The following is a 13,210-nucleotide window of genomic DNA, read 5'->3' as shown; positions in this document are numbered from 1 at the left end:
ATATAACATCCCCCTCCCTTGTGAGCATACGAGTCGTGACCCGCCTGCACATGTACGCGCCAATATAAAATCCCCCTCCCTTGTGAGCGCGCGAGTCGTGACTCGCCTGCACATGTACGCGCCAATATAACATCCCCCTCCCTTGTGAGCATACGAGTTGTGACCCGCCTGCACATGTGTGCGCCAATATAACATCCCCCTCCCTTGTGAGCATACGAGTGGTGACCCGCCTGCACATGTACGCGCCAATATAAAATCCCCCTCCCTTGTGAGCGCGCGAGTCGTGACCCGCCTGCACTTGTGCGCAGCAATATAACATCCCCCTCCCTTGTGAGCATACGAGTCGTGACCCGCCTGCACATGTATGCGCCAATATAACATCCCCCTCCCTTGTGAGCGCGCGAGTCGTGACCCGCCTGCACATGTACGCGCCAATATAACATCCCCCTCCCTTGTGAGCATACGAGTCGTGACCCACCTGCACATGTGCGCAGCAATATAACATCCCCCTCCCTTGTGAGCATACGAGTCGTGACCCGCCTGCACATTTACGCGCCAATATAACATCCCCCTCCCTTGTGAGCATACGAGTGGTGACCCGCCTGCACATGTACGCGCCAATATAACATCCCCCTCCCTTGTGAGCATACGAGTCGTGACCCTCCTGCACATGTACGCGCCAATATAACATCCCCCTCCCTTGTGAGCATACGAGTGGTGACCCGCCTGCACATGTACGCGCCAATATAACATCCCCCTCCCTTGTGAGCATACGAGTCGTGACCCGCCTGCACATGTACGCGCCAATATAAAATCCCCCTCCCTTGTGAGCGCGTGAGTCGTGACCCGCCTGCACATGTACGCGCCAATATCACATCCCCCTCCCTTGTGAGCGCGCGAGTCGTGACCCGCCTGCACATGTGCGCGCCAATATAAAATCCCCCTCCCTTGTGAGCATACGAGTCGTGACCCGCCTGCACATGTACGCGCCAATATAACATCCCCCTCCCTTGTGAGCGCGCGAGTCGTGACCCGCCTGCACATGTACGCGCCAATATAAAATTGGGCAAATCTATGCGCGGGGGTATCATATTTTATAAAAATGTATTCTGATATGCAGGGATTATCATATTAGTGTCACACTGTTCCCCTTCTCTCCCATGGAATCAGGGTGGTGTCACAAATGCTGTCTGAACTTGATGGACTTCATTCCAGCGCTGATGTTTTTGTCATCGGAGCTACAAACCGACCAGATCTCCTTGACCCAGCACTGCTTCGACCTGGCCGGTAAGTTATTTCAAAAGCTTCATGTTTAAGTTTGGGTCATGGAGAAATAGCAATGTCCCTGCCTCAGACAAGATACAACATGGACAGTAACTGTACATATTACACACACACACACACTGCCCTACTACAGAACAGGTACCACACATGCAGCATCAGTACAAGCTTCCCACGTGCACATACACACACTGCCCTACTACAGAACAGGTACCACACGAGTATTAATGGAAGTTAGATTTTTTGAAGGGATTAATAAATATATGGAGATGGGTGAGCCAGGTGATGATAGAGTGTCTGTATTTTCTAAAGCTGTTTGACAAAGTTCCTCATGATAGGCTCATCAGGAAGTTAGAGCATCATGCTAGAGGAGGCAATGTCTTATCGTACCGGTTTACAATGAAACAAGGGGAAACCAATTAACAACTGTATGGAAGATAAAGTTACATTAAACAGGGAGCAAAAAACATGGGCTTAGGAAGACAGGAAAGATTTCAAACTAATATAACTGGAGAGGACTGAGGGTAGTCCTCTACACAAGCAATTAAGTAGCAGGACATATAAAGGTAAACAAAAGGATAATGAGTTCAGCTAATAGTTGGGAATAATTAGACTTGGTCTTGAGGATCGGTATATTAAAAGATCTTAAATAAATGTCCTATTGTGGACTGGTATCTGGTTAAAAGGAAACAGAGTAGGCCAGAATTGCCATTTCTCTCAGTGGAGTGCCTCAGGGATCTGTACTGGTACCTGGTGCTTCTAAATATATTTATAAATAATCTCGAAATGGGTATAAAAAATGACATGATCACATTCACAGATCACACGAAATTACCGTATTCGAACTTGTTAGATCAGGAGCCATTTGAGAGGAATTGCAAGAGGACCTTGAGAGACTGCAGGACTGAGCAGATGAAATTCATTGATGTATAAGGAAAGGGCACTCTAACTATAGGTACACGATGCTGGTGCTAGGTTCCACATTAGGTGTCACCAGCCAGGAAAAGGATCTTGGCGTAGCTGTGGAGAATACTTTACTACAATTTTTATGCTTTGAGTTACTGTCCTGCAGTTCCAGAGCATGCTTCAGCAATGTGTTACAGTTCCTTGCTATTGGAAGCTCTCTGTTTGCCCAATTTTGATTCTCTTGTTGAGAATTTATCTTTTTTCTGTCTTTTGCAGCTTTGACAAAATGCTCTTTGTGGGAGTGAATGATGATCGAGAGTCCCAGCTCCGAGTGCTGAAGGCCATCACTAGAAAGTGAGTGCAACTTTAACCCTGCTCTTTGGCGTTTTTCTTCAAGATTCTCATCGCATCACAGGTACTTCTCATGGGCTCATACAGGCTGTTCTACATCTCTCCGAGGAGCATACCGAGTTTTGAATTCTTTCCTTTCCTAGCGTGTGGCCAGATGGACTCAGGACCAATGGGTTATGCTCCCCTGCTAGCAGATGGAGACGGAGTCAGGTTTCAAAGCTGACGTCACCCTAGATACAACCCTGCAGTGACCTCAGCCCTTCAGTATCTCTCAGTCTCCTAGCGGATGTGGATTGTGCTTTCCCTACACCAGCATTGGTGGTATAGTGGGAATGCAGTACTCGTTAGAAGAGGAAAATGTACCTTTAAATTGGAGAAAGATTGAGCCCCGCTCTCCTGCAGTGATACCTAAAGGTCCCTCCCCCATTTGAGAATTCCTCAGGTGATTTCCGAGATCCCTCTGAGGGGTGCCTTGGTCCTGTAGCCGGTTCCCGGCGTAGACTTGCTGCTGAACCATCTGAAAGGCAGCGGGTGCAGGAAGCCAAGCGCGCCAGTGACAGCCAAAGCCCTCTCCACCCCGCAGCCGGAGACAGTCTCTATGCTCAGCCGGTAAACGCTGAGCCCAGGTAAGTAAAGAGAGAAGAGGATTCCTCCTGATTCAGAGACGTGGAAGGGCTTCGGTAAGTCTTTCCTCCGGTCTCCTTGCTTGGCAGCCATTCCCAATCCCATCCGGGCAAGGGAAGGGGGCTTCCAAGCGGGTTTAGCCACCCCCGATGGGCTACATAAGAACTTGCCATACTGGGTCAGACCAAGGGTCCATCAAGCCCAGCATTCTGTTTCCAACAGTGGCCAATCCAGGCCATAAGAACCTGGCAAGTACCCAAAAACTAAGTCTTTCCCTGTACGTACCAGGATCAGTCCAGACACCTGGGTTGTGACTCCGCACCAGCAGATGGAGACAGAGCAAAACTTGTCGGGCTTCCCTACATATAGTAAGGTGCCACCCACAGCCCCTCAGTCTTACTCTGTCTCCAGCAGATGGGGCAGGGTCACTCACAGCCTCTTTGATCCCTGGGTATTAGTTACAGGGGTGTTTGGATTTATTTGGTTAGAGTCTTGAGTAGAAAAAAAAAAAAAAAGATTTGTGAAGAAGAAGCCACGGCAGGTGCAGCAGTCTCCCTCGTCCTGGTGCCTCCCAGGGGGGTGGGAAGGTTCTGAAGGGACCATCCCCCGCTGGTTGAGGCCGCTGCTGAGGGTCGAGGGCCCATCCTGTATCAGGCAGCAGCGTCGGGGGTGACACCGGGGAGCCCGGTTCACTCACCCCCGCTGGAACAGAACCTCAGGACCAGGGACAGCGCAAGTATAAAAAAAAAAAAAAGACTGTTTTATTTTGCTGACCTTGCCGGCTCTCTGTTTTTCTGGCGTTCCCATTGCGGGTAGGGGCTTTCGATTGAAAATTTAAAATTTTTTTGTAAGTTCCTCCGTGCGGGGCGCGTTCGGGGATGCCGAGGGGCTCTTCTTGCCGCGCCTGCGGCTCAGTGCGCGCGCGTTTGTCGTGCGATGGTGTCTGTTCTGCCTGTGTTCCGGGGGGGCGAGGGGTCGTCCGGGGTCGGTCGGGGGGGCCGATCCCGGCCAGCGCGATTGCCGCCGCGGGCCGTCCAGCGAGGGGCAGACAGTTCGGATCCGTTCCCGCTTAGCGCGGGAACGGCGGACATTTTGGGGGCAGTGCAGGAGGCCATGCGGAGAGCTGCCAGTAATGGCGGCCTTCCTCCTACACTTTCCCCACAGCAGTGCCGCCCGGGGGGAGCCCCCCGGGGGGGCCGCATCCCCGGCAGAGGATAGCGTTGACGAGATGTCCTCGGGGTCCGAAGCGTCTTTTTCTGCGGATTTTGCGCTTCTGTTGCGCAAAGTCCTGAGGTGCAAGCGGGCCAGGAGAAGAGAGAAAGTGGCCGGGAGCTCGGCGGACCGGCCGGACTCCCGGAAGAGGAAGGCTGCGGATAGGCCCAGGAGGGCCTCTGATCCACCGAGGGGGAAACGCCCGGTGAGGGGTGTCCCTCAGGAATCTGACAGTGAGTCCACGGACTCGGAGGAAGGGGACCTGCCGGCAGAGCCCCTGGGGGGGGCAGACGAGCCTGATGCCGCGGGCCCTGGTCAACCGGGTACCGGCAAGGGAACGCCGGCAGGCGATGGCGATGATCCAAAGGTGGTCCGGTTGTTCCAAAGAGAGGAATTAGCGCCACTTATTCTGGCCATTCTCCTGGAGCTGGGGATTGAGGCTCCGCCGGTGGAGACTCGGCAGGGAGCCAATATGGACCCGGTACTGTTGGGCCTTTCGGGGCTGGCAGTAGCCTTTCCATTCCATTTCTCGCCATCAGATATCCTATTCAGGGAATGGGATACCCCGGAGTTGGGCCTGAAAGTGAGTAAGGCCATGGACAAACTATACCCGCTGCCGGAAGACACGCTGGAGCTCCTCCTCCTTCCTAGAGTGGACACAGCGGTTTTGGCAGTGACAAAGAGATCAACGATCCCGGTCACAGGGGCCACGGCGCTCAGGGATATCCAGGATAGAAAGCTGGAGATGCAGCTCAAGAAGGTTTTTGAAGTTTCGGCTCTGGGGGTCCGTGCAGCTATTTGTAGCAACTTTGCTCTGCGGGCAGGACTACGCTGGGCCCAGGTACTTCAGGCTAATGCAGGTCTCTCGGAAGAGGAATCGGCGCAGGCGGATCATCTGGAAGCGGTAATTGCTTATGGGGCGGATGCTCTGCATGACCTGCTGTGCACGTCGGCCAGGGCCATGGTCTCTGCGGTGTCAGCTCGCCGACTCCTTTGGCTTCGAAATTGGGCAGCAGATGGTTCTTCCAAAGCTCACCTGGGTGCGCTGCCGTTTAAAGGGAAACTGTTGTTTGGCAAACAGTTGGATGACCTGATGCAGTCAATTGGTGAAAACAAGGCTTTTCGTTTGCCGGAGGACAGGCCCAAGTCTCGCTCTTCTTTCTCCAATCGGGCTCGCTTTCGGGGGCCTAGAAGATCACAACCGCAGAGATCGTCTGGTTCGGCCTACAGGCCCGCCTCCTCCAAGTCTTCCTCGTAGCCTCAGTCCTTTCGTGGGAAACGCTTTGGCAGGCAGGGTGGACCCTCGGCGGGAACGGGGTCCAAAGGCTCACAATGAAACGAGGTCGGTCCATTCCTCGGGTCTGCAGCAACCGGGCGTACCAAATGTAGGAGCCCGGTTAGCATTGTTTGCCGAGGAGTGGATCAAGATAACGTCGGGACCAGTGGGTCCTCAGCGTGATAAGACAAGGCTACGAGTTAGATTTTGCAAGAGTTCCAGTCGACAAGTTTCTCGTGTCCCCGTGCAAAGGAATCGTCAAGCGCGCAGCGGTAAGGGAAACTCTTCATCGGCTGGAGGCCCTAGGAGCCATAGTTCCCGTGCCCCGAGGGCAGCAACGACAGGGAAGGTACTCCATTTATTTTCTCGTACCAAAGAAAGAGGGCACGTTCCGACCAATCTTGGACTTGAAAGGCGTGAACAGATGCCTTCGTGTTCCTCGGTTCAAAATGGAGACGATCCGGTCCGTGGTGGGCCTCGGTGCGACCAGGCGAGTTCCTTGCATCCTTAGATCTCACCGAAGCGTATCTTCATATAGGCATTCAGCCATATTATCAGAGGTTCCTCAGATTCTGCGTACTGGGCAGGCATTACCAATTCCGAGCTCTGCCCTTCAGTCTCACCACCGCTCCCCGTACGTTTACCAAGGTGATGGTAGTGGTGGCAGCCCAGCTCCGGAGGGAGGGGTTGCTGGTGCACCCCTACCTGGACGATTGGCTCATTCGGGCAAAGTCCAAGATAGGGTGTCGGCAGGCGGTCAACAGAGTCCTGCAGCTCTTGCGCTCCCTCGGATGGGTGGTCAATTTAGCCAAGAGTCGCTTGGTTCCCACCCAGTCCTTGGAATATCTGGGTGCGCTGTTCGACACGAAACTCGGCAAAGTGTCTCTCTCCAAGGAGCGGGTCCGCAAGCTGCAGAGCCAAGTGAAACATTTACTGTCTCTACGAATGCCTCTGGTGTGCGATTACCTGATGGTCTTGGGCTCCATGGCATCGACACTAGCTTTGGTTCCCTGGGCTTTTGCACATCTACGACCGTTACAGTCGGCATTACTCTCCCGCTGGAAGCCGGTGTCGGAAGAATTTCAGCTCCCGCTCCTACTTACGGACAAGGCGAGGGACAGTCTTCACTGGTGGCTCCATCCCGACCATCTCAGGTGTGGTGTTTCTCTGCTCATGCCAGACTGGACGGTGGTCACGACGGATGCAAGTCTCTCCGGCTGGGGAGCGGTTTGTCTGGGACGCTCGGTACAGGGACAGTGGTCCAGAGCGCAGTCACGGTGGTCCATCGATCGCCTGGAGACCAGGGCGGTAGCGCTTGCACTGCAAGCTTTTCTTCCGCTGATTCGGGGACAGGCGGTCAGGGTGTTGTCAGACAATGCGACGACCGTGGTGTACATCAACCGCCAAGGAGGGACAAGGAGCCAGCTGGTGGCAGAGGAGGCGCACCGCTTGCTGGGCTGGGCGGAGCGGAATCTCAGCAGCATCGCGGCGTCGCACATCGCTGGAGTGGACAACGTCCAGGCAGACTTCCTCAGTCGCCATCATCTGGATCCCGGAGAAGGGAATTGGCGGAGGATGCATATCGCCTCATCTGCAGGAGATGGGGTCCGCCACACATGGATCTGATGGCTACCGCTCAGAACACGAAGTCTCCACGGTTTTACAGCCAGTGGCGAGAACAAGGACCCGAAGGAGTCGATGCATTAGTGCTCCCCTGGCCAACAGACGTGTTGCTGTACGTGTTTCCTCCGTGGCCCTTGATAGGCAAGGTTCTCCGGCGGATAGAGTTGCATCCGGCGGACGTGATTCTGGTGGCGCCGGAGTGGCCACGGAGACCTTGGTTTGCGGACCTCCTACACTTGGCGGTGGAACCTCCTCTACGGCTTCAGGGGGCCACGGCTCTCCTCCGTCAAGGCCCCGTTTATTTGGAGGACGCGGATCACTTCTGTCTCGCGGCATGGCGTTTGAGAGGAGACGCTTGTTGAAGAAGGGCTATTCGGATGCGGTGGTGGCCACCTTGTTGAGATCCAGGAAGCAGTCGACGTCCTTAACCTATGTGCGGGTTTAGACAGTATTTGAGAACTGGTGTAGGGATCACAGGGTGGATACTATGTTGGCGTCCGTGTCAGACGTTCTTGCTTTTCTTCAGATGGGTCTCTCAAACGGGCTGTCTTGTAGTACCCTTCGGGTCCAGGTAGCGGCCCTCGGTTGTCTCTGGGGTAAGGTGCACTGGGTGGCCCTGGCCCTTCACCCGGATATAGCTCGTTTCCTTCGGGGGGCCAAGCATTAATTCCTCCGTTGCGTCATCCTTGTCCGTCGTGGAACCTCAATTGGGTTCTTTCCGCTTTGTGTTCGCCTCCGTTTGAACCGATAAAGCGGACTACGCTAAAGGATCTTACCCTAAAGGCGGTCTTCCTGGTCGCGATAGCATCGGCGAGACATGTTTCGGAGTTACAGGCGTTGTCTTGTAGGGAGCCGTTCTTACGGATTTCAGATTCAGGAGTGTCCTTAAGGACGGTTCCCTCCTTCTTGCCGAAGGTGGTCTCAGCTTTTCACTTAAATCAATCTGTTGAGCTGCCTGCCTTCCCGGCAGCTCGAGGTTCACAGGAGTTACGGAAGCTTGATGTTCGTAGGGTTCTTCTCCGTTATTTGGAGGTCACGAACCCTTTCCGAGTCTCGGACCATCTCTTTGTGCTGTGTTCTGGCCCCAAGAGGGGTGGTGCAGCTTCCAGGGCCATGATTGCACGGTGGCTCAAGGAGGCTATTGCTTCAGTGTACATTCTGAGAGGCAAACCGATTCCTGTGGGCCTTCGGGCTCACTCCACGAGGTCACACGCCGCTTCTTGGGCGGAATCCTCTCAAGTGTCGCCTCAAGAAATTTGCAGGGCGGCGACTTGGAAGTCGTTGCACACTTTCACTAGACATTATCGGGTGGATGTCCAGGCGACAGACTCGGGGGGTTTTGGAGAGAGAGTACTCTGAGCAGGACTCTCTGGTTCCCACCCGTAGTAGGTTGACTCTGGTACATCCCAGGTGTCTGGACTGATCCGGGTACATACAGGGAAAGGAAAATTAGTTTCTTACCTGATAATTTTCGTTCCTGTAGTACCACAGATCAGTCCAGGATCCCGCCCGAGCATTCTGTGTTGGTGATGCTGGTTTTTGTTTTCTGAAGAACGGAGAGTCCGCTCGGTGGATTCAGTTGTTAATGTTGGGTTTAAATTGGTTGGCCTCTGGTTGAGGATGTTCTGTTCCAGCTGGGGGTTTATTGAATCAGCTTGTTAGGGCAGTCTAGTTAGCTAGTATGGTTGGTAAGTTTGCTTTGACATTATGTAAGACTGAGGGGCTGTGAGTGGCACCATACTATATGTAGGGAAGCCCGACAAGTTTTGCTCTGTCTCCATCTGCTAGTGCGGAGTCAACCCAGGTGTCTGGACTGATCCATGGTACTACAGGAACGAAAATTATCAGGTAAGAAACTAATTTTCCTATTCCATGTTACCGTTGCTAGTAATAGCAGTGGCTCCCGCTTCAGGCTCAGTGGACACATCACTTGGCAGGCCGCGGCAGCGCCATCTTGCGCACGGTTTTGTGCGTTGTCTCCATTGCCCCCCATAGACCGTCTGTATATGCGGTGCGGGTTGCTCTGCATGAGCACCGTGCGCCTAACATTGCTCATAAGTGTGAACGTACATTTGTGCACAAACGCACGCAAACATTTGTGCCTAGAGGCGCCTATACTTACGCGCATTGGGATGGATGTGTGCATGCTTGAATCCAGGCACTAGCTGGCTGAACACACAAGTTACCGCTGATTATGGCTCCGGCAGCAAAGAAGCACAAGCGACACTCCCTTTGTTCTGCCTGCCATATTAGGGCTGCTCAGTCTGACCTTGAATCCTTCCTGTGTCAGCACTGTGAGGAGGCCCAGGGAGGGTTGGATTCTCAGAACTTTTCCAAGCTCGGTTTCACCCATTCAGAAGCTGGGTCAGCCACGATCTTATCCGGTAGCACCATGGATCTGTGTAATTCTGGGGCTGCATCATCCTTGGGAGAGGGCAATTCAGCTGCACCTACCCCAGTTCCTCCTGGGCTAAGTATGGACCTGGCAGCCTTTCTTGGGTAGAATTTTTCAAGGACTGCAAACCTTCATACAGGCACAGTCTGTCTCTTCTTCCCCTGTGCAGACCGAACCCCAGCCGGGAAGGCCTTGCTCTCCCCAGCCCTATCAGCATGCCTTGTCCTCACCAAGGGTATACCTGACAGGTACGCAGGCACCACGGATAAGAAGGGATGCAGACTCATTGGAGGATGGGGAAATCCCTCCAAGCTTGGAACCACATTGGACCATGTTGCAGTTTTTCCATAGGGATGAATTACCGGCCCTGGTTTCCCAGACCCTGAAGACTCTGAGAGTTCCCGGACCCTATGATGGAACCAAAGAAGAACCCCATCCTGGTGTCTCTACAAAAAGCCTCTTGCTATTTTCCAATGCTGGAAGCCATCCAGGAGTTGATTGACCTGAAATGGGACGCCCCAGAAGCCAGCTTTAAAGGAGGTCGGCATTGGAAGCTCTGTACCCCCTGGATCCGGCGTCCAGAGAATGCCTGCGTTTCCCCAGAGTGGATGCCTGGTCTTCGCCATTTCGAAGTGAACAACTATCCCAGTAGAGGGAGGAGCGGCCTTAAAGGATGCACATGATAGGCAGCCAGAGTCCATCCTTAAAGAAGCATTTGACGCGACAGCAGTGACACTACAGATTGCTTCCTGTTGTGCTCAAGAGAGGCAGATAACTCTGCAGCGTCTTCAAGGGAGGCTATGGAGCCTCCCACTGCCTTTTTAGCAGACATGGGCTCTGACCTAGTCCGTACCTCGGCCAGAGGAGTGGCCTCAGTGGTGGTGGCCAGAAGTCAGCTATGGCTGCGGAATTGGTCAGCAGATGCGACCTCTAAGGCAAACCTTACAAAGATGCCCTTTAAGGGATCCCTCCCATTCAGTAGCGAACTGGAAAAGCTAACCAGTAAGTGAGTGAATCTCCAGTGCCTCGGCTACCGGAAGATAAGAGAAAGGCCACAGAACCCCTCACCTATGAGGAGTTGGGCTAGGGGCTCCCAGTGCTTTTGGCCCTACAGGAACTCATCATTTCAGACATCGTGGCCCTCGGGAAGGTCTCTGTCCTTTCAGAATCGACAACCAAAGAAAGGAGCTGATTCGGGTTCAGGTTTGGTCCGAACTCTGCAATGAAGTTTTGCTGACGATCCACGGGACGAGGAGAATAGGGGGTTGACTATCCCTTTTCTACCAGCAGTGTGTCAAGATCAGGTTGGACAAATGGGTACTGGATATCGTACAAGAAGGATACGCGCTGGAGTTTTGCAGCATCTCTCAGGACATGTTCGTGTTGTCTCTGTGCCACTCCCAGCACAAGAAGCTGGCAGTGGAATCTACCTTGACAAGGTGCCTCAATTTAAGGGCTATAATTTCAGTACCTGTGCCCCAGGAAAATACGGGGCACTATTCCGTCTATTTCATTGTGCCCAAGAAGGAGGGTTCATTCCGACCCATACTGGATCTCAAGAGTATCAGTCATCATCTGCGGATAATTCACTTCCACATGGAAACTCTTTGCTCTGTCATAATGGCCGTACAACCGTGGGGAGTTCTTAACGTCCCTGGACCTCTCGGAGGCCTACTTCCACATTCCAATCCAACAAGACACCAGCGTTTCCTATGCTTTGCCTTGCTAGGCCGCCATTATCAGTTCCGGGCACTGCCCACCACTCCCAGAACATTTTCCAAAATTAATGGTGATCGTGGTGGCGGCACTGAGGAAAGAAGGAATCCTGGTGCACCCATACTTAGACAACTGGTTGATCTGGGTGAAGTCACTGATCTAGGTGAAGGCCCTTTAATTCAGCTCTTACCCTCGGTAGCTCTGCCGCCGATCGCGTGGCTCCAATCACGGCCCGCCGTCGTCCGGCCTTCAAGGCCCGCCCCCCGAGCCGGCCCCCAGAGACCAACCAACAGGAGCCGCCGCTCCCGACAACCAATCAGCTAGGCCCAGAGGCATTTAATCACAACCCGACCGGCTGACCATCCTCTTATGGCGATCACTGCAATGGGAACGCTTCGAGGGAGGCCTGCGCAATCGGCGCCACAGACCCGCCGGGGTAGGCCCTTTAATTCAGCTCTTACCCTCGGGTAGCTTCTGCCGGCGATCGTTGTGGCTCCCAATCACCGGCCCGCCGTCATCCGGCCTCAAGGCCTGCCCCCCCGAGCCGGCCCCCGAGACCAAACCAACAGGAGCCGCCGCTCACGACAACCAATCAGCTAGGCCCAGAGGCATTTAAATTTACAACCCGACCGGCGCCGTGTGCCGAGCATCGCGCGCCGAAGGAGCACGACAAAGGGGCCTGTCCCTTTGTGCGCCCCTCCGGGAGGCCCCCCTATCCTTTTCCCCTGCTCTCCGTCCTCCCTGCGTGGCCGGTGCAGACCCACCGGGGTCAGGGGAGACAGCATCCGCGTAGGGCATCCGACCCAGTCATCGGGCCTGATCCAGAATGCTGTGGCAAGAGGAAGAGGAGAAGGGTCCTCCAGCGCGGTAAGCCCGCCCACCCCGCGACTCCGGAGACCATGCTACCTTAGACCTCTAAAGAACCCGACGACCACAGGTACCGCACGCCAGAGCCTTACACGGATCACTCACAGCGTCCCCACTGATCAGACTTACCTCATCCCATAGCTATACCCTTCACTCACTCACCAAACATACAGAGCTCTAACCTTAACGCATCCTCTATAGATATAAAGCCAATTGGACCCCCACTTCTCCAGCATCTAAGACTCAGTTCCTCACGCCCAATCCCGCCAACAGAACTCCTAGAAGAAATGCTAACCCATCAGATCCCTATCAGATACCACCGCTACCACTCTGGCATTCTTCCCGCTCAAGAAATACCATCAAGAGTTTCCAGATCTCTCATCCCAATCATGATCACCCCTCTAACCCAATTCCTAGGGCTCACTCTACTCTCGGTAACCCTAGTTAATGCACAATCTCTGACTAAAAAGACACACATACACAACGACTATCTCCTGGACTCTAACCCAGACATCTGTGCCATCACAGAAACCTGGCTAAAAAACTCAGACATTGCGCTAATCAACCAACTACCCACACACATATATGACATCTTTGTATTCCACAGACACAAAAAACGAGGGGGCGGTCTTCTACTAGCTACCAAGAAAGAACTCAGACTTACATCGCTTACAATCAGGTCTGAGTCCAAACTGGAACTGGGTTTAGTCAAATCAAAACAACTTCAATTACTGCTAGTTTATGCCTCTCCAGGAGTACTAGAAACTGATGCCTCGCCCCTTATAGAATCTATAGTGAAGCTCATCAACACAGACCTCCCAACCATGATCATGGGAGATTTTAACCTCCATATCGATGCCTCACCCCGCTCTTCCAATTGTGAAGCCCTCCTCGCCTCCCTCAGTGCAGTGGGATTCAATCAGATCATCAACAACCCTACACACAAAGCTGGTCACATT

General features: G+C 53.6%; 1 protein-coding gene across 1 annotated transcript in view; it reads left to right on the top strand.

Annotated features, from left to right (window-relative positions):
- Window positions 1-13,210, top strand: part of PEX6 (peroxisomal biogenesis factor 6) — a 195,307-nt gene that overhangs the window by 156,396 nt on the left and 25,701 nt on the right. The window contains exons 15-16 of the mRNA XM_029596736.1: window positions 1,171-1,287; window positions 2,464-2,541. Of these exons, the coding sequence (XP_029452596.1) occupies window positions 1,171-1,287; window positions 2,464-2,541 (195 nt within the window). The remainder of the gene's footprint in view (window positions 1-1,170; window positions 1,288-2,463; window positions 2,542-13,210) is intronic.

The sequence above is a fragment of the Rhinatrema bivittatum genome, chromosome 3, assembly GCF_901001135.1.
Source record: "Rhinatrema bivittatum chromosome 3, aRhiBiv1.1, whole genome shotgun sequence".
Classification (NCBI taxonomy): Eukaryota; Metazoa; Chordata; class Amphibia; order Gymnophiona; family Rhinatrematidae; genus Rhinatrema; species Rhinatrema bivittatum.
The sequence above is the reverse complement of the archived record's forward strand: the minus strand, read 5'-3'. Positions and strand labels throughout refer to the sequence as shown.